The sequence below is a fragment of the Macrotis lagotis genome, chromosome 8, assembly GCF_037893015.1.
Source record: "Macrotis lagotis isolate mMagLag1 chromosome 8, bilby.v1.9.chrom.fasta, whole genome shotgun sequence".
NCBI classification, from domain to species: domain Eukaryota; kingdom Metazoa; phylum Chordata; class Mammalia; order Peramelemorphia; family Peramelidae; genus Macrotis; species Macrotis lagotis.
This window is the reverse complement of record NC_133665.1, coordinates 133,969,478-133,996,148: the sequence shown is the minus strand read 5'-3', so window position 1 is coordinate 133,996,148 and position 26,671 is coordinate 133,969,478. Positions and strand designations below refer to the sequence as shown.

The 26,671-nt window shown below is 38.0% G+C and overlaps 1 protein-coding gene across 1 annotated transcript in view; it reads left to right on the top strand.

Moving 5' to 3' along the window:
• The window catches only part of EEFSEC (eukaryotic elongation factor, selenocysteine-tRNA specific), a 305,088-nt gene that overhangs the window by 90,816 nt on the left and 187,601 nt on the right, over positions 1–26,671 (top strand). Inside the window, exons 2-4 of the mRNA XM_074198418.1 lie at positions 2,158–2,365; positions 23,621–23,717; positions 26,057–26,221. Coding sequence (XP_074054519.1) covers positions 2,158–2,365; positions 23,621–23,717; positions 26,057–26,221 — 470 coding nt within the window. The remainder of the gene's footprint in view (positions 1–2,157; positions 2,366–23,620; positions 23,718–26,056; positions 26,222–26,671) is intronic.

Here is a 26,671-nt window from a genome sequence, read left to right as displayed (position 1 = left end):
CTTATGAACTAAATCATACAAATATTATTCCTTTTTTATAGATGAGGAAGGAAATTTAGATCACATAATTAGTTGTCTGAGCCAGAACTTAATCCCAGGTTCTCTGACTGGGTCCAGTACTAAGAGTTTTTTGTGTACAGTAACATGCAAAGTGAGTGAGCCTTCGGATGTCTTAGTCATTTTTTCCCCCTACCAGTTTTTCTTCTAACATGATTTTAGTCTTTTTTAGCTTTTGTAACCCTACATTCTCATGTAAAAAAGAAAGTGCTGTTCTTTGTATATAAATATAATAAATTTTGGCCTCCCATCAGCAGAGTATGTGCTTCACAATGAGGGAAAGGGCACTGGACTTGGAGACAGAAGATTTGGATTTGAGATCTGCTTTGGTCACTTAGTCAATTGACCTCTCTGAGATAGTTTGGTCATTTGTAGAATTAGTATAATATTACAGCTACTAGCTATTAGGAATAAATGCAAGATGTTATCATTGCTACATTATTTTTCCAGTAGTTGGGGTTAGGTAGTGCAGAACCATATAATACTGTTGTCCTTTGTAACCAGTAGAGCATGTTTATAATGTGAAGGGAGAATTTAAAGTCTTTGAATTAAGCTAACTAGCATTAGAGAAGTTAAATCCATGACTCAACCCTTATGAGCACATTTCTATATCTACACTGCTAAGCGATCTCAGGGTAAAGTTGCCCAACAACCACCATTTAGTAATTCTTTCAAACTCTACACCTCAATCCATTTCTTTTTCTACTCTTTCCTCTAAAATGCAAATATGGAGTCAACTGGGTATAGCAGTGCTTGGTTGAGGAAGCTCCCCTTGACCATTGCAAGTCTGTACCTTCTTCTCTACTACTGGCTGTATTCCAGAGTTGTCTCAAGTACAGAGAAGCTAAGGGGCTTGCATCAAGTCAAAAGAGTCACTGTGTGAGGGAGGATGTTTTGCAAGTGGAATCACTGAGGATAGACAACAGATCAGCTAGTTGAGTACAAATCTCAGTTTCATTTTTTTTAATTCATTTTCCTTTTCATAGTGTATCTTAAATTCCATCTTGGACCTTACTCTTTAGCCAAAAAAGTAGTATTATTGCTAAACTCAAAAGTACATCATGAAAAGAGAAAACAGGCTACTATCAAGTATAAAATATGTAGATGAATAACTTTTATTTTTTTCTTGTCTCTTGACAAAATATGTAGGTTTTTTTTAATTACTTGAATTTTTTTTCTAAAACTTCCTGGAGATTTTTCCATCTGTAGAATAGAGTGATAGTGATAATTTTGAATATATATTATCAAGTCTATGGAAAAAAGCACTTTGGAATTAGTAGATGAAGATTCATTTTTAGTCTTTACATTGTTTCCATGATATACATTGATCAAAATTGAATGTGTTTAGAGAAAAATTATATCCTTGAGGAAAAAATAAACTATAAGAAATAGCAAACTTAGATAATACAGGAGATAACTTTTTTTTGTTTAGGTTTTTGCTAGGCAATGGGGGTTAAATGGCTTGCCCAAGGCCACACAGCTAGGTAATTATTAAGTGTCTGAGACTGGATTTGAACCCAGGTACTCCTGACTCCAGGACCAGTGCTTTATCTACTGCGCCACCTAGCCGCCCCCAGATAACTTTTTTTTTTAAAATTAGAGGTGATAGTCTTTGGTCTTTGTTTAAACTCCATAATGCTTTCTCTGGAAACAGATGGTATTCTCCATCACAGATTCCATAAAATTTTCCTTGATTATTGCACTGATGAAATGAGCAGGTCCATTAAGGTTGATCATCACCCCATGTTGAAGATTCATTTTTAACCTGTTATTATTAGAAGGGGTAACTTAGTCGAGTGACCCTTGATTTTCATTTGTATATAATGAGGAACTAGCACCTTCTGTTACCTACCTCACAATTTTGTTGAGGCATTCTTCATCTTTATACATTGTCCTTGTACAATGTATATACATTATAGTTTAGAATCCAGGATTCTCCTGGTAGTTTAGAATCAAGTTTGAATCTCAGTCTTCGAATTTTGCATCTAATGTTCTTTCCAATGCACCACACTGTCTCCAGGGCTAGGACATATCAGGCAACCTGCTAGATAGTTCAGTCCTCTATTTCCATTCATCTAACCTTGTACTTTCTTTCTCTAGGAGCCCAGATCATTGATCTGATGATGCTAGTTATTGATGTGACCAAAGGGATGCAGACTCAGTCAGCAGAATGTTTGGTGATTGGACAGATTGCTTGTCAGAAGCTGATTGTGGTGCTGAACAAGATAGACCTCCTGGCAGAAGAGAAGAGACAGGTGGCTATCGACAAGATGATCAAGAAGATGCAGAAGACATTAGAGAACACCAAGTAAGTTGGCCAGGAATAGACTAATAAACATTCCTATAATAATAGTTAAATAGAAATGTAATTAATCCTTTTCATTGAACTGACCAGCACATGTAACCTCATGCAGGATGCTGCTGGAGAGTGAGTGTGTGTATGTGTGTGTGTGTGTGTGTGTATGTATGTATATGTGTAAAAATTGAAGACTAATAACTGGTGTTAAGAGACTTCCCAGTACACAAAATCCCCTTTGTTTCTTAACATTTCTAAAAAAATATAAAATTAAAATTGTGTAGACTTCCTGTGTCAGATGCTGTCACGTTTTGAATAAGTCAAACCCTAATTTGTATCATTACATTCTGATTTCTGGGGTGTAAATGTCCACCCTAATGATTTACCAGTTAGCTTGCAGGTTTGTCCTGGCTCTGCAGACTGGAGTACACCAGATCAGAGAGATGACCAGAATCTCTGGAATTCACCTTCTAACTTTGTTAAAGATGCTAGAATTGTATGATTTCCAGCTTCTGTTAGCTGTAAAACATATTTTCTGTGCTAAGTGGTTCCTTCTTTAGGAAAACCAAAAGTTGATTGTAGATTTTTTCCCTGCCATTTACAATCAGAAAGGGTTGGTTAAAAATGGAAGGTGGGAGAAATGAGATTTTATACAGTTAAAAACAAATTGGAATTCTCAGTAGTAACAAATGGAACTTTCATGGTAGAAACAGATGTAAAGTCATCTCATTGAACAAGTAGCTTCAGGAATGACTTTTTCTACTGTTGTCAGGACAGTGCCCTTGTTCATCTGCACAATGTCAGAAAACCTTCATTGTTTTATCATTTTCTGTGATCCCTTTTGGACTGATCCCTTTGATCAATACTAAGGAGCAGTCACAGAGAGGTAACAAGGCATTCTCTTTTCTGTGCAGAATCAAGACAAAATCCTGCCACTTTCTGCTTCTCTTTCGAACTTGTCTGAGGAGGGCAAACAAGTATGAAGTGTTTTCATTTCTCTTGTCATAAAAATTGATATGCCTTTTTGATGGTGATTTTTTTTTTCAGAGTCAATACCTGCAGCTCTGTCTGAGAATACTCTAGTTGGTTAAATTAAAACTCTGGCTCTGTGAATGCTCCAAATGTGTCATAAAAAATTTCCTAGTCCTGTCTTTTGTTAGTAAAATTCATCAATCTGATAAAATCGACACATTTAGATAAATGTTGCATAAGAATTCAGACTTTGTTATTCCCAAAGGAAGTGGGTATGAGACTGTAAAAATGGAGATAAAAAATTATATCTTTTCTTTACTGAGTTATTTGCTCTCCCTGCAATTTTATTTACTTGTCAGAAAGGGGTGGAACCCTTCAACTTCTACCTACAAATCACAATATAGTTTTGGTGTCACATTCTGTAAATGGGGGAAAGAAATAGGGTGCATGAAGTGTTTACTAGTAGTCAATAGATTAATAAATTAATTTTTAAAAATTTAAGCAAATTTTCCTTTCCTGTTAAGAATTATAATTTTTCCTCATTCAGCAACACACAGCTCTTTAAATTTGGGGATAACAGATTGCATCTTATAACAGCATAAATATAGGTAAATTGACCTTTTAAATCACCTGATTGCCTAGTTCTATGTCTAAAATCTATTTTTTTCTCCACTAAGAGAAATCTAGTAAAAGAAAAAAAAGATCATGGTCCATCAATCTCCATGAGACCTTGGGTAATGAAATGATATGTTAATGGATGGAACCCTTTTAATTAAAAAGAATTGCCTTGAATTGTTCATTGTTTTCATGCTGTTTTTCCAGTTCTTATCCTTTAAAATACTCTAAATAATTTTTTTTCTGATGTTCTTCCCATTTAAGTCCTTTTACAAACTATTATCCATGTTTTGGGAAATGTATTGCCTTACCCTCTCCCCCAAATAGTCATATACTAGCTGATAAATAGCTGAAAAATGGCAAAGCTAAAACTCTTCTCTCTAAGCTCTTCCACTTACTTGGCTATCTTCTTTCTCAGTGCCCTTCAATGCTGTACTGAAGGTATCCTTTCTTTTTCCATTCCCTTCCAGCCCAGACCTACTCCTTATGGGAGCCTTGAGACATCTAACTCTTTCACTCATGTTCTTCTCTTTGCAGTTCTTCCTCCCTTCCCCTTTTCTACCAGGCTATATAACTCCTTATATAACCAAGTGCCAGTCTCAATGGCATCAGTATAGCTTCCATAATTACTCCCTTTTCATTTTTATCACTCCTTTAACCTGTGTCATTTCTGAGTCTTGGCAGTCTTGCTGACATCCCTTCCTCCCCATCCTATCACCCTTGTTTCAGCCCCCATTAATCAGTCAGTCACTATTTTTTAAGTAACTAGTATGTGCTAGTCACTGTACTAAGCTACCCCTCATCTGGATTTTTGCAATAGAATTGATTATGCAACATGGGAGACATGCACAGGTTGTACAGTATGACTGCCCCCCTGAGAGAGGGTGCTATGCTCTATGAGCAAAGAGAATCAAAGCAGCCCCAAGTAAAGAGAACCAATCCCAGGTGTTCACCTGGACTATTGGTGCCCAATCTGTGATAGAGCATTCTGAGCCCGTCTTGATCTGATCAGCCATAGTCAGACACACTGTGATTTGTCTCTGATATCATGTCATTTTGGTTCTCTCCAAGAATGAAGGACAACAATCAACCTTCTAACTAAGCTACCCCTCACCTGAACTATGTAGTCATAGAGTCAATCATTGAACAGTTATGTGAGCAAATTGGGTTCTCTTCCTCCATTTTCTTCTCTCCCCATTACTTTCACTTTTCCACATAGCTGAAAAATTAATACTCAGAAGCCCTTGGTCTGTCACTTTCTCTCCTGCTCAGAAATCTCCAAGAGAGGACTCTTTGGGGGCATTTTATTTTTTTTTAATTTTTTTTTTATTAAAGATATTATTTGAGTTTTATAACTCCCCCCCCACCAATCCCACTTCCCTCCCTCCACCCCCCTACGGACAGCAATCTGTCAGGCTCTACTTTGCTCCCATGCTGCACACCGATCCAAATTGAGTGTGATGAGAGAGAAATCATATCCTTAAGGAAGAGACAAGAAGTCTAAGAGGTAACAAGATCAGACAATCAGATATCTGTTTTTTTTTCCTAAATTAAAGCTTGAACTTTGTTCAAACTCCACAGTTCCTTATCTGGATACAGATGGCACTCTCCTTTGCAGACAGCCCCAAATTGTTCCCAATTGCACTGATGGAATGAACGAGTCCTTCAGGGTTGATCATCACTCTCATGTTGCTGTTAGGGTGTACAGTGTTTTTCTGGTTCTGCTCATCTCACTCAGCATCAATTCCTGCAAATCCCTCCAGGCTTCCCTGAAATCCAGTCCCTCCTGGTTTCTAATAGAACAATAGTGTTCCATGACATACATATACCACAGTTTGCTAAGCCATTCCCCAATTGAAGGACATTTACTTGATTTCCAATTCTTTGCCACCACAAACAGGGCTGCTATAAATATTTTTGTACAAGTGATGTTTTTACCCTTTTTCATCATCTCTTCAGGGTATAGACCCAGTAGTGGTATTGCTGGGTCAAAGGGTATGCACATTTTTGTTGCCCTTTGGGCATAGTTCCAAATAGTTCTCCAGAAAGGTTGGATAAGTTCACAGCTTCACCAACAGTGTAATAGTGTTCCAGATTTCCCACAACCCTTCCAACAATGATCATTGTCCTTTCTGGTCATATTGGCCAATCTGAGAGGTGTGAGGTGGTACCTCAGAGAAGCTTTAATTTGCATTTCTTTAATAATTAATGATTTAGAGCAATTTTTCATATGGCTATGGATTGCTTTGATCTCCTCATCTGTAAATTGCCTTTGCATATCCTTTGAGCATTTGTCAATTGGGGAATGGCTTTTTTTTAAAAATATGACTCAGTTCTCTGCATATTTTAGAAATGAGTCCTTTGTCAGAATCATTATTTGTAAAAATTGTTTCCCAATTTACTACATTTCTTTTGATCTTGGTTACAGTAGTTTTATCTGTGCAAAAGCTTTTTAATTTAATATTGTTGAAATCATCTAGTTTGTTTTTGGTGATGTTCTCCAACTCTTCCTTAGTCATAAAACTGCCCTCTTTGGGGGCATTTTAAAGCCTCTTCCATCATGATAGCCTTGGTGCTAAATGCATAGAATGCCCCCTTGGTCAATCTGCAGTTTAGTCACACTTCCAGCCTCCTGCCTCACTTTCATGCCTTTATCTCTGCCTCTTACACCCCTCCTTTCCTTCCCAGTTCAGCTAAAAGCCACCTCCTACATGAAACCTTTCTTGATATCAACTGGAACCTCCTCCCTACTTATTTGTGTTCGTTGTTTCTCCAGAGGAATATGAGGTCTTTGAGGCAGCATCTGTTTGGTTTTTGTCTTTATATTGCCTGTGACTGGCATGCAGTAGACAGCCTGCATCATATTTATTTGCACTTAAGTAATCGGTTTTTCTAAATTTTTTTTCATTGACTGTATATACAATGTTCTTGTAACTGAGATCTAGGGAGGAGAGGACCCTACCTGAGGAACAAATATTGACATTGTCCTAGATTGTTTTAGTGCTTAATGTTAGGTTTTTATGATATCAATTAACAGCATTAAGCAGGGTATGTTTATGCTCTAAATAAATTGTTATGTGAGTTAACTGTGAGCTTAATCCTCCTGTGTTAACTATTTTAGATTACGTTTCCTTAAAATTATATATCAGGTAAAGTGATGAACTCTGGCCTCATTTGCTGACCTATACAGTTGGTGGTACAAAATAAAGTTATTTTGTTCTTCTTTTATTTCTCTTCCTGAACTCCCAAGTTTTCAGGTTCTGCTTGGGAATGATGATGTACTCTTTTAGGAACTTTTCTGAAGAAAGAGTTTACAGACTAGGAAAGTGGAGTAAAGTCTATGACATCCACTCTAATAACTAATAGAAAATATATTATGATAAGCTTGTAAGAGAGTGCTAAGCTGTGTCATTCAGGGTCATTTTTATCTTTACAACCTCTACTTTCTTTCTTTTTTTTTTTTTAAGGTTTTTGCAATGCATTGGGGTTAAGTGGCTTGCCCAAGGCTGCACAGCTAGGTAATTATTAAGTATCTGGGGCCATATTTGAACTCGGGTCCTCCTGACTCCAGGGCCGGTACTCTATCCACTGTGCCACATAGCTGCCTCACCTCTGTACTTCTCATGATGCTTTGCATGTAGTAGTTTCTTTAGTAATGCTTGTTGAATTTGAGGATGGAGAGGTTATTATGAGGTTGAGGGAATGGTAATCATGTTAGTCTGAGGGAAGGAGTGATCTTGAGTTGAGCTTGAAAAGGAAAAGCCACTAAAGATTTTAGCAGCTGAAGATTTTGAAGGTGAGATGGGATGGCATGGTGTGAACAAAAGTACAAAGGGAAGAGGAAGCTGATAATTTTTTTGTCTTTATTTTTTTTTTTTGTGGGGTTTGGAGGAACCCTAAGGAAGAACAGATTAATTAAATGTAGAGGAAGAAGGACTTTGTCTGTTTGTGTGTGTGTGTGTGTGGAGGGGGGTAATGGCACATGCAAGCAACTTAAAAATAGCAAAATTAGCTATTGATTTTAAAGAATACAGAGTTTTGCATTCTTAATAAATGATTATACAAATTGATGGACAAAGAAAGCAACAATGAACAGGCAGAGGATGGCAGTGCCTTCAGGTCTTGCTCCTCAGACTAATGATCTTTTCAGTTTTTTCCTCTGAAAAAGAACTTGCATGACATGGCTAATCATCATTGATCATTTCCCCTTCCTCAGGGGTTAAGATATGACCACTATTTGGTTTTTCCTCCTGCTCAATTCTTTGAAAACTTATCCAAGATCTTTTTGGGAGGGAGGAAAGGATGACTTGAATGCTTACTGAGCTTTTCTGAACACTGTTCACATACCGTGACCTCCTGAAGCACAGAGGGAACTCTCAAGGTAACTGAGTGACAGCAAAGGGATGACCCCTTTTAGCACCCACCCCACCCCCATTTTCTGACTCCTCTGGTTTGGATGTGCTGGGCTCTTTGCATCCACATTTTCATGACATACGTAGTTGGAGCCTTTCATGCTTCTACAACCCAGAAATGGATCAGAAAGCAGAAAATCGGCCCAAAGGGGAAAAAATACCCAGTCTCAGCACAACTCCAGTTCCCTTTTCACGCTAGTCTTCCTCTACTTGCTGGAGGCCAGCCTGCCATGGTGTACTCATGTATGCTCGAGGTGGAGCAAGGCGCCTTTCTCACGGGGCCTGGCAGGCTGTGAAGGCTGCCTCCAGCTCCACCAGGACATACGATGCCTTTTGAAAGACGCAGGCACCTGGTTCAACATTAGTTTATGTTTTATTACAATATATTGCCCAAAAGTGTTTGGATAAAAATAATTAAATTTCCGAAAGCTTTATGGTTAATTGTTGGAATTCTCAGTGCACATTTTTATCCTTCTTTGTCCCCCAGAGCCCCAGGCATAGGGCCCATAAACAGAGCAAATACCTTGTCGACCATTAGTGCTTGATAATTTCTATAGAAGAAACAAACTCCATCAAAAGCCTTCTCTTTTCACTAAGCAAGCACATGTTCTCATGTTCTTTCACTTTTTCCTTGTTTCTTTTTCTGCCTAGCTATTTCATTCCATCTTCTCTCTCCTTTCTACTTCCCCCCTTTCCCTTTATTGTATTCCCCTTTCTTAGACTTTGAGCTTTTAGAGCCAGAAGGGACCTTAGCAATGTAATCCAATGCTTTCATTTTACAGAGAGAGAAACTGAGGCCTAGGAAAGCTAAATGACTTCTTCAGAGCAGGAACTACCTTTTGATTCTTTTTGAATCTTCAGAGTCTGGCCCAGAGCAGACACTCAGGAAATATTGATTGATTGATCAAACTTAGTCAACAGCAGGGCTGGACTCCAGACTCTGATACCAGTTGCAGAACTTTTTCCATGATGCTTGTCCTAGCTCTCAAATACACTGTGAAAGAATAAATTACAAAATAGTTAAATCATACTTCAATTCATAATAGAATAATTTTCCTTAAATAATATAGTATAAATGGCCAATTGAATATAATTCAGTTAGGCAATTGATCAAGCATTTGTTATGTAGCTACTTGGGCCTGGGTCTGCAGAGGGTATTCAGGAGATAGTTATGGTGCTGGGGCTTGGGAGAGAGACTAGGCAGGGCTGGTGGGCTAGTGGAAGCCCTGAGGATCTTCCAATGGAGAGGTATTAGAATGAGAAGAAAGGAGAGCCAAGGACCTTGAACTGATGTCTTGACTGAGGCAACCAGATGAAAAAAAGAACCAAAGACAGAATCAGAACAAATAGGAGGAGGAACACCATACTGATGAGGGTCAAATAGCCAACAATTAATTTCACAAATAAAGGTTTATTAGAGGTTTGCTCTAAGTGCAAGGTACTGAATTAAGGACAAAAATGGAAAAAAAAGGTCCCTTCCTGAAGTTTCGTGTGTGTGTGTGTGTGTGTGTGTGTATGTGATATCATACCATCCATATGCAAGGAAATTTGAGGAAGGAGGATGCATCCATAGCGGAAAAGATCAGGAAAACCCCTTGCATTGGAAGTGTGCTAGAGAGAACCTTTAGAGAATAACATGGAAAAATGAGGTAAGAGGACATTTCAGTCCTGAAGAATGGTCTTTACAAAAGCCAGTGGCTGGAGATGGAATGCCGAGTTTGGGGAACAGCTGGTAGGCTAGGGAGTACAAGAAGAAAACTGAATGAAATAAAGCTAGAAAGATTTGTGGGAATCAGATATGGTAACACTTTAAATGTCAGGCTAAGGAGTTTGTTTTTTATTTTAGGGACAATAAAGAACTGAAAAATATTTTCTAGTAGAGGGGCGACATAGGAATGTTAATTGTAAACTTTGCTAAAAATGCATTGAAGAAGAGGGGTACTGGGAGGTAGAAGACCAGTTAGGAAGTTCTTGTAGTTGCCTGGGTGAAAGGTTAAGAGAGTCAAGGGAGGTGGCCATATGAGAATAAATAAAGGGGAAGGTTGACAGAGAGAGGTGAAAGTGGAATAGGCAAGATTTGTCCAGTGTTTCTAGATAGGATGAGAGAGGGAGAAGGTAGTTGAACATGGGTGATTGGAAGCAGGGTGGTTCCCTCAAAAAAGGAATAAGGAAATTTGGGGAAGACTGAGTTCTTAGAGACATTCAACACATTCCATTTTCACTGTGTTCTGTTTGAAATCCTGATGTAGCATCCAGGTGTAGATGTTTAGCAGGCAGTTGATACAGTTCTGGAGGTCAGGAGATTAGAGCTGGATGGAAGCCAAGAGAGGGAATAATTTCAAGAAATTTTCAGGAAAGAAGCTGTGGACATAGTTTCAGATGTTTCAGAGAGGAGGAGAATGAATGTATATTGGATTTGGCAATTAGGAAGTAAGTCATTGAGAGAGCATCTGTAACCTAGAAGGCAGAACTGAACTTCTAGAGCAGTTGGAAGTGGTAGAGAAATCAAGACAATAATTATGAACTTAAGGCAATAAATGTGTTCTATTTACCAGAAAATTTTGTTAATAGAAGGAAAGTTAGAGAGCGGAAGCTTTTTTTTTAATTAAAGATTTTATTTATTTTGAGTTATACAATTTTTCCCCCATTCTTACTCCCCCCCCCACAGAAAGCAATTTGTCAGTCTTTACATTGTTTCCATGTTTTACAATGATCGAAATTGAGTGTGATGAGAGAGAAATCATATCCTTAAAGAAGAAACATGAAGTATAAGAGGTAACAAGATCAGTAAGATCAATAAGATATCAGTTTTTTTCCTAAATTAAAGTGAATACTCTTTGAACTTTGTTCAAACTCCATGGTTCTCTACCTGGATACAGATGGTATTCTCCATTGCAGAGAGCCCCAAATTGTCCCTCATTGCTGCACTGATGAAATTAGTGTGTCCATCAAGGTTAATCATCCCCACCCCATGTTGCTGTTAGGGGGTACAGTGTTTTTCTGATTCTGCTCATGTCACTCAGCATCAGTTCATACAAATCCCTCTAGGCTTTCCTGAATTCCCGTCCCTCCTGGTTTCTAATAGAACAATAGTGTTCCATGACATATATATATATATATATATATATATATATATATATAGATATATATAGATATATATATATAGATATATATATAGATATATAGATATAGATATATAGATATATATATACATATACACATACACACACACCACAGTTTGCTAAGCCATTCCCCAATTGAAGGACATTTACTTGATTTCCAATTCTTTGCCACCACAAACGGGGCTGCTATGAATACTTTTGTGCAAGTGATGTTTTTATAAACCTTTTTCATCATTGCCTCAGGGTATAGACCCAGTAGTGGTCTTGCTGGATCAAAGGGTATGCACATTTTTGTTGCCCTTTGGGCATAGTTCCAAATTTCTCTCCAGAAAGGTTGGATGAGTTCACAGCTCCACCAACAATGTAATAGTATCCCACATTTCCCACAACCCTTCCAACAATGATCATTGTCCTTTCTGGTCATATTGGCCAGTCTGAGAGGTGTGAGGTGGTACCTCAGAGAAGCTTTAATTTGCATTTCTCTAATAAGTAATGATTTAGAGCAATTTTTCATATGACTATAGATTGCTTTGATCTCCTCATCTGCAAATTGCCTTTGCATATCCTTTGAGCATTTGTCAATTGGGGAATGGCTTTTTTTTAAAAAAAATATGACTTAGTTCTCTGTATATTTTAGAAATGAGTCCTTTGTCAGAAACAGTTGTAAAGATTGTTTCCCAATTTACTACATTTCTTTTGATCTTGGTTACAGTGGTTTTATCTGTGCAAAAGCTTTTTAATTTAATGTAATTGAAATCATCTAGTTTGTTTTTGGTGATGTTCTCCATCTTTTCCTTAGTCATAAACTGCTCCCCTTTCCATAGATCTGACAGGTAAACTACTCCTTGATCTTCCAATTTGCTTATAGTATTGTTTTTTATGTCTAAATCCTGTATCCATTTGGATCTTATCTTGTTATAGGGTGTGAGGTGTTGGTCTAATCTAAGTTTCTTCCATACTAACCTTCAGTTTTCCCCAGCAGTTTTTATCAAAGAGAGAGTTTTTATCCTGATAGCTGGACTTTTTGGGTTTATCAAACAGCAGATTACTATAATCATTTGTACCTAATCTATTCCACTGGTCCACCACTCTATTTCTTAGCCAATAACAGACAGTTTTGATGACTGATGCTTCATAATATAATTTTAGATAAGGTAGGGCTAAGCCCCCTTCTTTTGCACTTTTTTTCATTAAATCCCGATAATTCTTGACATTTTATTTCTACATGTGAATTTACTTACAACTTTTTCTAACTCATTAGAGTAATGTTTTTTGGAATTTTGATTGGTAGGGCACTAAACAGGTAGTTTAGTTTTGGTAGAATTGTCATTTTTATTATATTAGCTCTACCTATCCGTGAGCAGTTGATATTTGCCCAGTTATTTAAATCTGATTTAATTTGTGTGAGGAGTGTTTTATAATTGTTTTCAAAAAGTTTCTGAGTATGCCTTGGCAAATAGACTCTCAGGTATTTTATATTGTCAGAGGTTACTTTGAATGAGATTTCTCTTTCTAGCTCTTCCTGATGTATCTTGCTAGTCATATGTAGAAAAGTTGAGGATTTATGAGAGTTTATTTTATATCCTGCAACTTTGCTAAAATTGCTAATTGTTTCCAGTAGTTTTTTTGGATGATTTCTTGGGTTTCTCTAGGTAGACCATCATATCATCTGCAAAGAGTGAGAGTTATGTCTCTTCCTTCCCAATTCTAATTCCTTCAATTTCTTTTTCTTCTCTAGTTGCTGATGCTAACATTTCTAAATATTGAATAGTAGTGGTGATAATGGGCACCCTTGTTTCACCCCGATCTTATTGGGAATGAGAGGAAGCATTTTTTAAGATGTCTGAGCATATTTGTTAAATAGAGGAAAATAAGCTAGGGCAGAGGGAAGAGATCTGATCCCAGCACAGTGAGTATTGAGGGGCCAGTTTTCATCTTCTTTGGGGAATCTTGGATAGTAGTTTTTGAGATTTTCTGTTTATAATGTGTATACAAAAGATGCCATGAGCCACCTCCCTTATCTATTCCTGGCTACTTTGCTCAGGCCAGCACCCTTCTACTCTGCTGTTATGGGGAGAGTACAAGGGGAGGCATGTGGCTATAGTCCAGGAAGGGAATGAATGACCAGGACTAGAAGATCAGATGCAATCTTCTTTTTTTACCCCTTTTTTTTTGGTGAAACCCTGTTTATCTTCCTTCCCTTTGGAAGTTTCCTTTTTCTTTAAAGATTTGAGAGTTGTTGGGCTTCAGCTTTGTTGTTTGATTCCCAGGGTGACAAATGTTCTGATATATCAGCTGATTATCATCCAGATTAAATACTAAAGTGCTTTTCTATTTAGATCTCTGTCTTTTAACCCTAATCATACCTTTTGGACCATCCTAGAGACATACTGTGACAGCAGCTATTATAGGACAATTGAAATGACAATACCAAGCATCTCTCCATAGATTTGTCATGTGTCCCCTGTCATTGTCCCCCTTCCATTTCTTTGTGAAATTCCAGGAGAGAAGATTTATCATGTGGTACACCTATTTGAGATTCTCTTGAATGGTGTTAGTCCTAATCTTCATTTAACAACCATATCATCATCATCATCACTGATAGATTAATGTTTTGTAGTATATTTTTTGGGGGGTATGAAAAACTATTTCATTTGATCCTTAGAACAATTTGAATCTGCCTATGAGGCAGATTTTGATACCTGTTTTTTATACAATAAGAAAGGAGATTACAGAGAGATTTAAGTATTTTGCACAAAATCACATAACAAAACTGGGATTAGAACCTATGCCTTTAGGTTCAAATTTGGTGCTCTTTCTATTACCCAGATTTATTTTTTAAAATATAAATGTTTTGTTAATTTGAACATCTTTATGATCATATTTGCTTATTAACTAGAGTTTAGTTAATTTCAAGATATCAAATATTGTAACTTTTTTTAGATTGTGCCTGAATGCTTATTAGGATTCATGCTTTATTCTTTCTAGTTTTCTTATTTTTTGAATGTTATTTTATTTTATTTTTTTATTTGCATGCAAAGATAATTTTCAGCAGTCCTCTTTTTGTAAGCTATTGAGAGTTCTACATTTCCCTCCCTCCCTCCCTCCCTCCCTCTCTCCCTCCCTTTCTTCCCCTTTCTGATATAGGCTATGCATGTACAATCATGTTTAACACATTTTCATATTAATCATATTGTAAAAGAAGAATCATAACTAAAGGGGAAAAACATAAAGAAAAGAAAAAAACACAAAACAGGTTTTAAAAAGTGAAAATAATATGCTTTGGTAGTTTTCTGGATGTGAATGTCATTTTCCATCACAAGTCTTTTACAATTGTCCTTGAATAGGATTCATATTTTCATATACTTTTTTTTTTTATTGTGATCATAGTGTGTATATACTTTATGCTTCAGATTTGGTCTTTTTTACTTGATCTCCCAGAATTTCTTTTCACGATTCCTTTGTATTTCTTGTAATTGTCTTGATTGTCTTATGGCATTCCATTCCATTAAATGCTTTATATAAGCATTGTTTTATTGTAGAACATCTAGGTTGACAGTTTTTTTAAGAAAGATTTTTTTTTTATTTTGAGGTTTCACAATTTTCCCCCTAATCTTATTTACCTCCCCCCATCCCCACAGAAGGTAGTGTGTTAGTCTTTACATTGTTTCCATGGTATACATTGATCTCAGTTGAATGTGATGAGAAAGAAATATCCTTAAGGAAGAAAAATAAAGTATAAGAGACAGCAAAATTACATAAAAAAGATACCAGGTTTTTTTTCTAAGTTTAAGGTAATAGTCTTTGGTCTTTGTTCAAACTCCACAGTTCTTTCATACATATACCACAGTTTGTTCAGCCATTCCCCAATTGAAGGACCTTTATTTAATTTCCAATTCTTTGCCACCACAAACAAGGCTGCTATAAATATTTTTGGACAAGTGATGTTTTTACCTTTTTTTGGTAATCTCTTCAGGGTAAAAACCCAGTAGTGGTATTGCTGGATCAAAGGGTATGTACATTTTTGTTGCCCTTAGGGAGCAATTCCAAACTGCTCTTCAGAAAGTTTGGATGAGTTCAGAGCTCCACCCACAATGTATTAGTGTCCCAGATTTTCCACATTCCTTTTAACATTGATCATTGTCCTTTCTGGTCATATTGGCCAGTCTGAGAGGTGTGAGGTGGTATCTCAGAGATGCTTTAATTTGCATTTCTCTAATAAGTAATGATTTAAAGCAATTTTTCATATGATTATGGATTGCTTTGATTTCCTCATCTGTAAATTGCCTTTGCATATCCTTTGACCATTTGTCAGTTGGGTTTTTTTTTTTTTGAAAATTTGACTCATTTCTCTGTATATTTTAGAGATGAGTCCTTTGTCAGAAATACTAGTTAGATTCCCGGTAGAGAGGCAGAGCCAGGATGGCTACAGAAGAGCCTCTCTTAGGTGCTCTCTCTATAATATTTCAAAAATTATAAAATTATGACAAACCAAATTTTTGAGAGACAGAACCCACAGAAAGATCCAGTGAGGCAGTTCTTCAGACCAAGGTAACCTGCAAAATAGTGGAAAGGCTCTGCTCCAAGGGGTTAAAAAAAAACACCTGACAGAGTGAAGGAACTCCAGCCTCTCAGAGGCAGCCCCCAGGGTATCTAGGAGCTGGGGTTCATGGCTGCTGGGGCAGTTTCCTGACCTATGCCCCAGGGACCATTGGGCACAACTTGGAAGATTGGGGGGTGGGACAGCCTTCTGCCATAGCTAGTGCTTGAAGCCCAGCCCTCAGGGTACATAGGGAGTGGTGGCTGAGGCAGCTCAGATCCAGGAAGCAGGTGGAGCTGGTAAGTAGGAGCCCCCAGGCAACTGAACCTTGAGTGCTCAGCCTACCAAAGATAGGGGAGTGGAGAGAGACTTCCTAGGTCTGTCCTCTGTACCTGGAGCAGGACTCTGGGGCTCTGACCACATTTAGATCCTGATTGCAGTCTAGACATGCCCCCCCCCAAAATAGAACAGGGTCATTCCCCTCCCCCAACTTCAGCCCTGTGGCAGAGGGGTGGGCTTGTGTTCACTCACAGACCAGGAGGGAAGACAGAGCTTCACACACTGAGATCCTTGGGGGGGGGGGGTCCCAATAATACTCAAAAACTCAGGAAGCATCCCAAAACCAGGCACAGACTGGGGAAATGAGTAAACAGAAAAAAGAGGAACACCATTGAGAAATACATTGTTTATGATCCCAAGAAGGATCAAAGTACTCAGTCTGAAGATGAGGAAGTACAAGCTTCTGCATCTAAAGAGTCCAAGAAAAATGGAAATTGGGCTCAATCAGAGCTCAAAAATTATTTTGAAACTCAAGTAAGGGAGATAGAAGAAAAATTGGGAAAAGAATAAGAGAGGTGCAGGAAAAACATGAAAAAAAGTCAGCAGCTTAGTGGAGATCCAAAAAAATGCTGATGAAAATAAAGTTAAAAACCAGTATAAGTGAAATGGATAAAACAGTTCAAAAAGTTATTGAGGAGAAGAATGCTTTAAAAAGGAGAATTGGTCAGATAGAAAAAAGAGATAAGAAAGCTCTCTGAGGAAAACAAATCCTTTAGATGTAGAATGGAGCTAAAGGAAGCTGTTGACTTTATGAGAAGTCAAGACATACTACTTTAACACCAGAAATACTAGTTGTAAAAATTGTTTCCCAATTTACTACATTTCTTTTGATCTTGGTTACAGTGGTTTTATCTGTGCAAAATTTTTTTTTAAAGAAAAATTTTATTTTATTTATTTTGAGTTTTACAATCCCCCCCATTCTTGCTTCCTTCCCCCCACAGAAGGCATTCTGTTAGTGTTTACATTGGTTCCATGGTATACATTGATCTAAGTTGAATGTGATGACAGAGAAATATCCTTAATTAAGAAAAAGTATGAGATAGTAAAATTACATAATAATATACTGCTTTTTTTTTCTAATTTGAAGGTAATAGTCTTTGGTTTTTGTTCAAGGCCCTAATTCTTTCTCTGGAGACAGATGGTATTCTCCATTGCTCAAAATTGTCCCTGGTTGTTGCACTGAGGGGATGAGCAAGTCCATCAGGGCTGATCATCACCCCCATGCTGCTGTTAGGTTGTACAGTGTTTTTCTGGTTCTGCTCATCTCGCTCAGCATCTGTTCATGTAAATCTTTCCAGGCTTCCCTGAATTCCCATCCTTCCTGGTTTCTAATAGAACAATAGTGTTCCATGACCTACATATATCACAGTTTGCTAAGCCATTCCCCAATTGAAGGATATTCACTTAATTTCCAAGTTTTTGCCACCACAAACAGGGCTGCTATAAATATTTGTGTACAAGTGATGTTTTTACCCTTTTTTAACATCTCATCAGAGTGTAGACCCAGTAGTGGTGTTGCTGGGTCAAAGGGTATGCTCATTTTTGTTGCCCTTTGGGTGTAGTTCCAAATTTCTCTCCAGAAAGTTTGGATGAGTTCACAGCTCCACCAACAATGTATTAGTGTCTCAGATTTCCTGCATCCCTTCCAACATTGATCATTGTCCTTTCTGGTCATATTGACCAGTCTGAGAGCTATGAGGTGGTATCTCAGAGATGCTTTAATTTGCATTTCTCTAATAAGTAATGTTTTGGAGCAATTTTTCATATGATTATGAATTGCTTTGATTTCCTCAATTGTAAATTGCCTTTGCATATCCTTTGACCATTTGTCAATTGGAGAATGGCTTGTTTTTTTGAAAATTTGACTCAGTTCTTTGTATATTTTAGAAATGAGTCATTTGTCCGAAATAATAGTTGCAAAAATTTTTCCAGTTTACTACATTTCTTTTGATTTTGGTTACAGTGGTTTTGTCTGTGCAAAAGCTTTTTAATTTAATGTAGTCAAAATTATCTAGTTTGCTTTGAATGATGTTCTCCATCTCTTCCTTGGTCACAAACTGCTTCCTTTTCTATAGATCTGGCAGGGTAAATTACTCCTTGATCTTCTAGTTTGCTTATAATATTGTTTTGTATATCTAGATCCAGTATCCATTTTGATCTTATCTTGGTATAGGGTGTGAGGTGTTGGTCTAATCTAAGTTTTCTTCCATACTAACCTTCAGTTTTCCCCAGCAGTTTTTATCAAAGAGAGTTTTTATGCCAATAGTTGGACTCTTTGGGTTTATCAAACAGCAGATTACTATAATCATTTCCTGCTTTTGCACCTAGTCTATTCCACTGGTCCCACCACTCTATTTCTTAGCCAATACCAAACAGTTTTGATGACTGATGCCTTATAATATAATTTTAGATCAGGTAGTGCTAAGCCACCTTCTTTTTGCACTTTTTTCATTAAATTCCTAGAAATTCTTGACTTTTTATTTCTCTATATGAATTTACTTACAACTTTTTTCTAACTCATTAAAGTAATTTTTTTGGAATTTTTGATTGGTAGGGCACTAAACAGGTAGTTTAGTTTTGGTAGAATTGTCTTTTTTTCTTTTTTCTTTTTTTTTTAGATTTTTGCCAGGGCAAATGGGGGTTAAGTGGCTTGCCCAGGGCCACACAGCTAGGTAATTATTAAGTGTCTGAGGTCAGATTTGAACTTAGGTACTCCTGACTCCAGGGCCAGTGCTCTTTCCACTGCGCCACCTAGCTGCCCCTCAGAATTGGTCTTTTTTTTTTTTGCAAAATTTATTTTTTTATTGTTTTTTTTTTTAGTTTTTTTTTATTTTCGCAAGGCAAATGGAGTTAAGTGGCTTGCCCATGGCCACACAGCTAGATAATTGTTAAGCATCTGAGGTGGGATTTGAACTCAGGTACTCCTGACTCCAGGGCTGGTGCTCTATCCACTGTGCCACCTAGCTGCCCCTGAATTGTCATTTTTTAAAAAAAGATTTTATTTATTTTGAGTTTTACAATTTTCCTCTAATCTTGCTTCCCTCCCCCCACCCCCACAGAAGGTAATTTTCCAGTCTTTACATTGTTTCCATGGTATACATTGATCTAAGTTGAATGTTGATGAGAGAAAAATCATAACCTTAAGGAGGAAAAATAAAGCATAAGAGATGGCAAAATTACATAAGAAAATAATGGGGTTTTTTTCCCTAAATTAAAGGTAATAGTCTTTGGTCTTTGTTTAACTCCACAGTTCTTTCTCTGGATACAAATGGTCTTCTTTATCACAGATACACCAAAATTGTGCCTGATTGTTGCACTGAAGGAATGAGCAAGTCCATCAACTTTGATCATCACCCCCATGTTGCTGTTGGGGTGTACAATGTTTCTCTGGTTCTGCTCATCTCACTTAGCATCATGCATATCCTTCCATGCTTCCCTAAATTCCCATCTGTCCTGGTTTCTAATAGAACAATAGTATTCCATGACATACATATGCCATAGTTTGTTAAGCCACAGAATTGTCATTTTTATTATATTAGCTTGGCCTATCCATGAGCAGTTGATGTTTGTCAAGTTATTTAAATCTGATTTTATTTGTGTGAGAAATGTTTTGTAATTGTTTTCAAAAAATTTTTGAGTCTGCCTTGGCAGGGAGATGCCCAGGTATTTTATATTGTCTGAGGTTACTTTGAGTGGGATTCCTTTCTGCTGCATCTTGCTAGTCATATATAGAAATGTTGAGGATTTATGGGGGTTTATTTTATATCCTGTGACTTTACTAAGCTTTTAATTATTTCTGGTAGTTTTTTAGATGATTTTTTGGGATTGTCTAGGTATACCGTCATGTCTTCTGGAAATAGTGAGAGTTTTGTCTCTTTCTTCCCAGTTCTAATTCCTTCAATTTCTTTTTTTTTCTCTTACTGCTTAAGCTAACATTTCTAATATAATATTGAATAGTAATGGTAATAATGGGCATCCTTGTTTCACCCCGATCTTATTGGGAATGCCTCTAGGCTATCCTCATTGTATATAATGCTTGTTTATGGTTTCAGATAGATACTGCTTATTATTCTGAGGAACACTCCATTTATTCCTACACACTCTAGTGTTTTTATTAGGAATGGGTACTGCATTTCGTCAAAAGTTTTTTCAGCATCTATTGATATGATCATATGATGTTTTTTAAGGTTTAGGGTTTTTTTGCAAGGCAAATGGGGTTAAGTGGCTTGCCCAAGGCCACACAGCTAGGTCATTATTAAGTGTCTGAAAGCGGATATGAACCCAGATACTCCTCACTCCAGGGTCGGTGCTTTATCCACTATGCCACCTAGCCGCCCCTGATCATATGATTTCTGATAGGTTTGTTATTGATATAATTAATTATACTAACAATTTTCCTAATATTGAATCAATCCTGCATTTCTGGGATAAATCCTACTTGGTCATAGTGTATTATCCTAGTGATAACTTGTTGTAATCTGTTTGCTAAGATTTTATTTAAGATTTTTGCATCTATATTCATCAGGGAGATAGGCCTGTAATTTTCTTTTTCTGTTTTAACTTTTCCTGGTGTAGGTACCAGTATGATATTGGTGTCATAGAAAGAGTTAGGCAGAGTTCCGTCTTCCCCTATTTTTCCAAAGAGTTTATATAGAATTGGAACCAATTGTTCCTTAAGTGTTTGATAGGATTCACTTAATGAATCCATCTGATCCTGTAGATTTTTAATTAGGGATTTCAATAATGACTTTTGAATTTCTTTTTCTGATACAGGGTTGTTTAGGTCTTTAATTCCCGCTTCATTTAACCTGGGCAACTTATGGAGGTTGACAATTTTTTGCATTTAGATATATTTAAACATAATTTAGATTTATTTAGCTGTAATACAATGAAAATATTTGGGTTCAGACAGTTTAAAAAATTATATTCTCAATATATTTTTGCATCATCTACTTGCCATTAAATCAATGCTGCTTAAATCATGTAATAAAAACCCATCCGGTCCCCCGTTCTACCTCCTTCCCCATTGTCATCCTCAAACCAATCAAAGATTGCTTTTGTCCTGACTGAGGAATTTGATCCATTAGTCTGTTAACTGCAAACATGATGGGAAGGAGCTGTACCAACACCAGTTCAGCCATTAGTCTTCCTTGACCTGGCAGGGACCCTTTAGAGCAGAATTGGTGTTAATGGTAGCTTCGGTGGGCACTCTGGAGTGCTGAAGGACAAGATCTTTATCCCAGTAGGAGTCCTTTCCTGACCTGCAACTTCCTCAAGGTTTCTTTGGAATAAAAATTCTAGGAACTATACCTTCTGGGACTTCCACATGTCAAATTTCTTTTCTCTGTCTCCCCTGGCCACCCTGGTTTCATGTACTAAATTAAACTCAGGTTGATTGGAGTTTCTCTGAGATAATTGGGCATGAATTTGCTGTGGTCTCCTTAAGGTAGATTCAAATCATGATAACATTTTCTCTTTGGATTTCTGATCCCTTAATACATGTATTTAACTGCGTTGATTATTCCATAGACCTTTTTTTCTTTTAATAATGGTGAGATGGTGCCTTGGAGATCAAGAAACAGGATTGTGGTGCCTCAGTGCTGTGTGTGCCAAAGCATAAGTCATTCAATCTCTCTGCACTTCACTTTCCTCCCAGGTAACCTAGGAGAAACTCAGTTTACTCAGGGGGATCTAATAGAGTTATTAAACTCTGTTGGAGTACCTTCAGAGGTAGAAGGCCATTCCCACTATCTGGGCAGCATGGTGTGGTGGACAGAGAGCTTCTTCCTCCTCAGAAGCAGGAAAGCCTCAGTTCAATAAATGGACTCTGTAAACCTGGAGATTTAATGCTGTGGGTCACTGTTACCATAGATGGCTACAGGGTGTGATTCATCCAGGAGTATCCTATGCAGTGAAGCTAAGTTGAGCTTTTATCCCTCATTATTATCACTGACAGGCAGCACGATGTAGGGCAGCCAGAACCAAGGTAAAGTGTAAGTGGAAAATATTTAATAAATAAATAAATAAAAATGCAATAAAACACAGGTAACATTACATTTTAAAACCAGTCAGCAGTTGGCAGCAGGGCTCTTTATGAATGAATTCTGCTGTAGGGGAGAGAGAGAGAGAGCAGGAAAATTCAAGTTTTGCCTCAGACCAGCTACAGTGGAATCATCTTCTGTTGACTGTTTATTTGGCAAACCCACCTAGGAATGAATCCAGGTTGAATTTTTCTTATGGGTTGTCAAGACTTATGGAAGGGTTGGAGAAATTGTAGATCATACAGATGACACATCCCAGTGTGCTTGCTTTTGTGGGGAACTGTTTGTTAAATCATCCCCAGAAGAGCCCTTGCATCTTCTTGTCTCGGTAGGCAGCACTAGTGCTCTGGACTCCTCTCAGCATTTCTTTGGGAGAAGTCCTTTCTTCTGGGACTTCATTATTCTAACAGGACCACTGATCCAGTCTGGATCCCTTGTCTTCTCTGGATTAATTTTTAAATCAAATTTATTTTTGTTATAGTTCAGTTTAAAGTTTGACTAATATTGGAATTAAAATGTCTAAGGGCTAGTACTCTGATTTCTTGACAAGTTTTATTGGTCTCCAGGGTCCCTATATGTTAATTCAGGTCCTAAATCTTAGGGCCCACATTCTAGTCTGATTAAAGGAGAGGAGCTGGTCTTGCTTCACTTAGTCAAAACATGATCACTGTCAAGATAGTCTCCTCATTATTTACTCCAAATATGCACATTGCCTTGACATGCTTAGGCATGCTGTGTCAAGAACTTTGCTATTTTTCCTAGATTTGCACATAGTTTTAATCTTTAAGTCCTGGGACTTATTTTTCTTTGAAACAATATTTTCATCAAAAATTGCAAGGTTTCAGAGGACAAGAACCAGTCTTAATTGTCTTCTCTAGTACTTGATCCCATACTGCCTGGAAATGGACATTTTAGGAATGCATTAAGATGGCATTGATAATTGTGATAGTGAAAGAGGTAGTTGGGCTAAGAGTATTCCAAAATCTTTTTTCTGCAAGATCAGGGAAGTTCTGCTGACTTCCTGACACCGTGACAGGAGAGTATAAGAACAGGAGGGAAAGGTCCTTGGTGGATTTAATCTAAATTGAAACCTGAGAATGGATTTGTCCTTTAATCAACAGTTGAACAAAACATTGTGAATTGGAAGTCAGCCTCAAGAGAAATGCTATTTTGGATTCTGATGGACCATCTTGGATTCATTCTAGACAAGTATTTTTCTCTTCCAGGTTCCGGGGCTCCCCCATCATCCCTGTTGCAGCCAAGCCTGGTGGACCGGAGGCCCCAGAAACTGAGACTCCACAGGGCATTTCAGAATTAATTGAGGTAAATTCAACAAAAATATATTACCTTTCATTCATTACTCATTCTTTTAGGATTTCTTGTCAAAGCGCTAACCTCCCTGAGCTCACATGAATAGCCCTTCATTCTAAACCTCCTTCTACCTGTGGTTCCTTTAGGGGATGTGCCAGGTTTCTCACCAGACCATTTTCCTCACCTGTGTGTAACCTTTGAAGAATAGCTCAAATGCTGCCTCTCTCCATCCCCAAATCAGGACAACATACCCTCAGTCGAACTTTCATGAGCAGCCTACAATAATCAAGCAGCAGGAGTAGCCTAGTGATTCTGAACTCCCTGTTGGGATGAGGTCATTGGGGCTGCCTCGGAGCTCCTGATCTCAGAATCACCAACTGCTGAGAACTGCCCAGAAATAATAAGCCAGCAGGCCTGGGATAACAGAGCAGGGCATCCCATCCAGGGCTCATGAGCCCTCCAATAACAAACCAAACCAGCGTCGGTGATGGCAACTCTCAGTTTTCAGCTGCAGGAGTCTGAGGGGATTTTACAGCCAGTGTTTATGAATTGTTTAAACTGAGACAGTGTCCTTCTTTAGTTGGGGGGGGGGGGGGAAGGGGAGGAGTTGAGGGGTGCAGTGGGGGGTGAGAGTGGTGGCAGCTATTCCAGAGTGCTCCTTATTCCATTTCATCTTATTGGGAGGGCACAGCAGGATGTTAATGTACTCTATTTTTTAAAATATCTCTTCACATTTCCTTTGAGATGCTGCTGACAGTTTTACCTGAAGGTGGTTATTATACCTTTAGGGAAGAGTTAGCCAGTAGTCCCAAGTTTTTTTCCCCATTCTTTTTCTTCACTTCACCTTTGTGTAGTGCTCTGACTTGTTTGGGAAATGAGGAGAAGCCATGACTCTTGCAGACTTCTGCAGGGTGGTTATTTACTCCTCCTTCTACTTGGCCCATTCATTCCCTGTCCTTTTCCTCTTCTCTTGCCTGCTTTACTTGCGATGTTTCTGGCTTCTTGGCAGCGTTTCTCTTTCTCTTTGTTTCTGAGGCAAATACTTCTTGTTAAATTTACCAGAGCACTAAGGAATTTGAAAAGAGAAGGGGAGAAAAAATTGAGGGAGAAGAGGGGGGTGGTAAAGAGAAAATAAGAACAATGTATCCCTGACGTTAGAACTCCTGTATTCTGGACACTGGGATCCTGCTTGCCAGTTGTATGACTTTGGACAACTGGAGTCCCGTCTCTGAACTTCTGTAAAGTGGGGCTCATCTTGCATGGGCTCTTGGGGCCACATGAATCCTGGAGGAGAGAATGATAATAATAACATCAACAACAACAGTAATAATTACAACAATGTCTTTGACTGTCTGTTGGGCCAAATTCCAAGCAGCACAATGGAGCATGGTCTGGAGGCTCTTTGACTAAGACTTTAGGACATCTCTCTTCATGCTCAATGATGTTAATTGGAGGCAACTGTGATACTGGAGCCTAAGAATGGAAATGGACCTAGTGTGTATCCATAACAGGCTGCCGAGGCATGTCTTGTGGTTATGACTTCTTTTAGAGACTGTTCTAAGTCTTCTACCTGGGCCTCTTGAAGCAATTGACCCTCTGCTCAGGCCCAGTTCTATGCCACAGTTCCTAATGATTTAGAGTTTGCTGATCTTGCTGACTTAGCAAAACAAACATTTTATGTGTAAGGCTTTTGTTACTTTTTATTAGTCCCAGAGAGCACTCGTCTGGGAGCACGAGACAGTTGTTGTTTTTGTGAAGGAAGGATCCACAAAAATGCTGCTATGAAAGATATTAGTATATTCCTCCAAGAAATTTCTTCATAAACCTTGGGCCAAAGTCTGTTTTGAATTCTAAAGTCTTTTTCCAAAAAGAATTGTTATCATAAGACTAAGACTTTGGAACATTTCTTTGCAAAATTCTTTTTTGACAACTGAAATCAGAGTCTCAAAATAAAAGGAATAATAAATGTGCTGTTGTTTATTTGTGGGTAATTAGTATTGACAGTGTCCCATATGCTAAACCCAGCATACAGAATATTGAGCCATTGAGTCTGCAGTCCCCCCAAAAGAAATAGAATTAATTTGAAAGAAAAGGAAAAAGTAACAAGCACAGAACTTAGAGCAGGCCCTTCTTTTAGGGGAGAGATCTGAAGAAAGCTCACTTCCCTTTCCCCATTACCAAGTCCAGAGGGCATGGATTCTTGGAGAGCTTCTTCTAGTCCCTTGCTCATCCCCTCCAGGCTTCTGCTTAGTAACAATTACTCATGAGGCAGGCTTAGTTATCCTCTTCTGGCCTCCGTGTTTTGGGGCTGTTTCATTGCAGGGCAGTAATATCTCTTGTCTGTTTTCTAGCTCCTGAAGTCACAGGCTTCCGTCCCGACTAGAGACCCTTCAGGACCTTTTCTCATGGCTGTGGACCACTGTTTCTCCATCAAAGGACAAGGCACAGTTATGACAGGAACAATCCTTTCAGGCTCAGTCAGCCTTGGTGATAATGTGGAGATTCCTGCCTTGAAGGTTAGTCTTGTCTCCTTTCTCCCTTTCTTCCCCAAGACAGAGCTTGATGTGAAGAGGAAGAGCAGATTTCTTATCTGTATCATTTTGTTCATTTAGTCACAGACCCCCACAAGTCCCACAAAAGAAATATTACAGGAAATAGCTCACCTGCAGAATTGCTGCCATCTGGGTGATTTACTGTAAACCTGGCTTTGGTCCTTTCAGGATGCTTTGGATAAGTTCTTTCTGCTCACTTTTTTCTTTCCCTACCTCCTTACCTATTCCATGTAGGAATTATTAGGTTGGTAAGAGGTTACCTTCTCTTTTCTTCTGCCTCTACACATCTAAAATGAAAGTTCTTTTCATAAACGTGCCAAACCTTTATATTTACCAAGATACTCAATTGGCAGGACTGTTAGAAAAATCTCCTGTGTTTTAGTAGCCTTTCTCCCTTACATAACTTTGGGATTG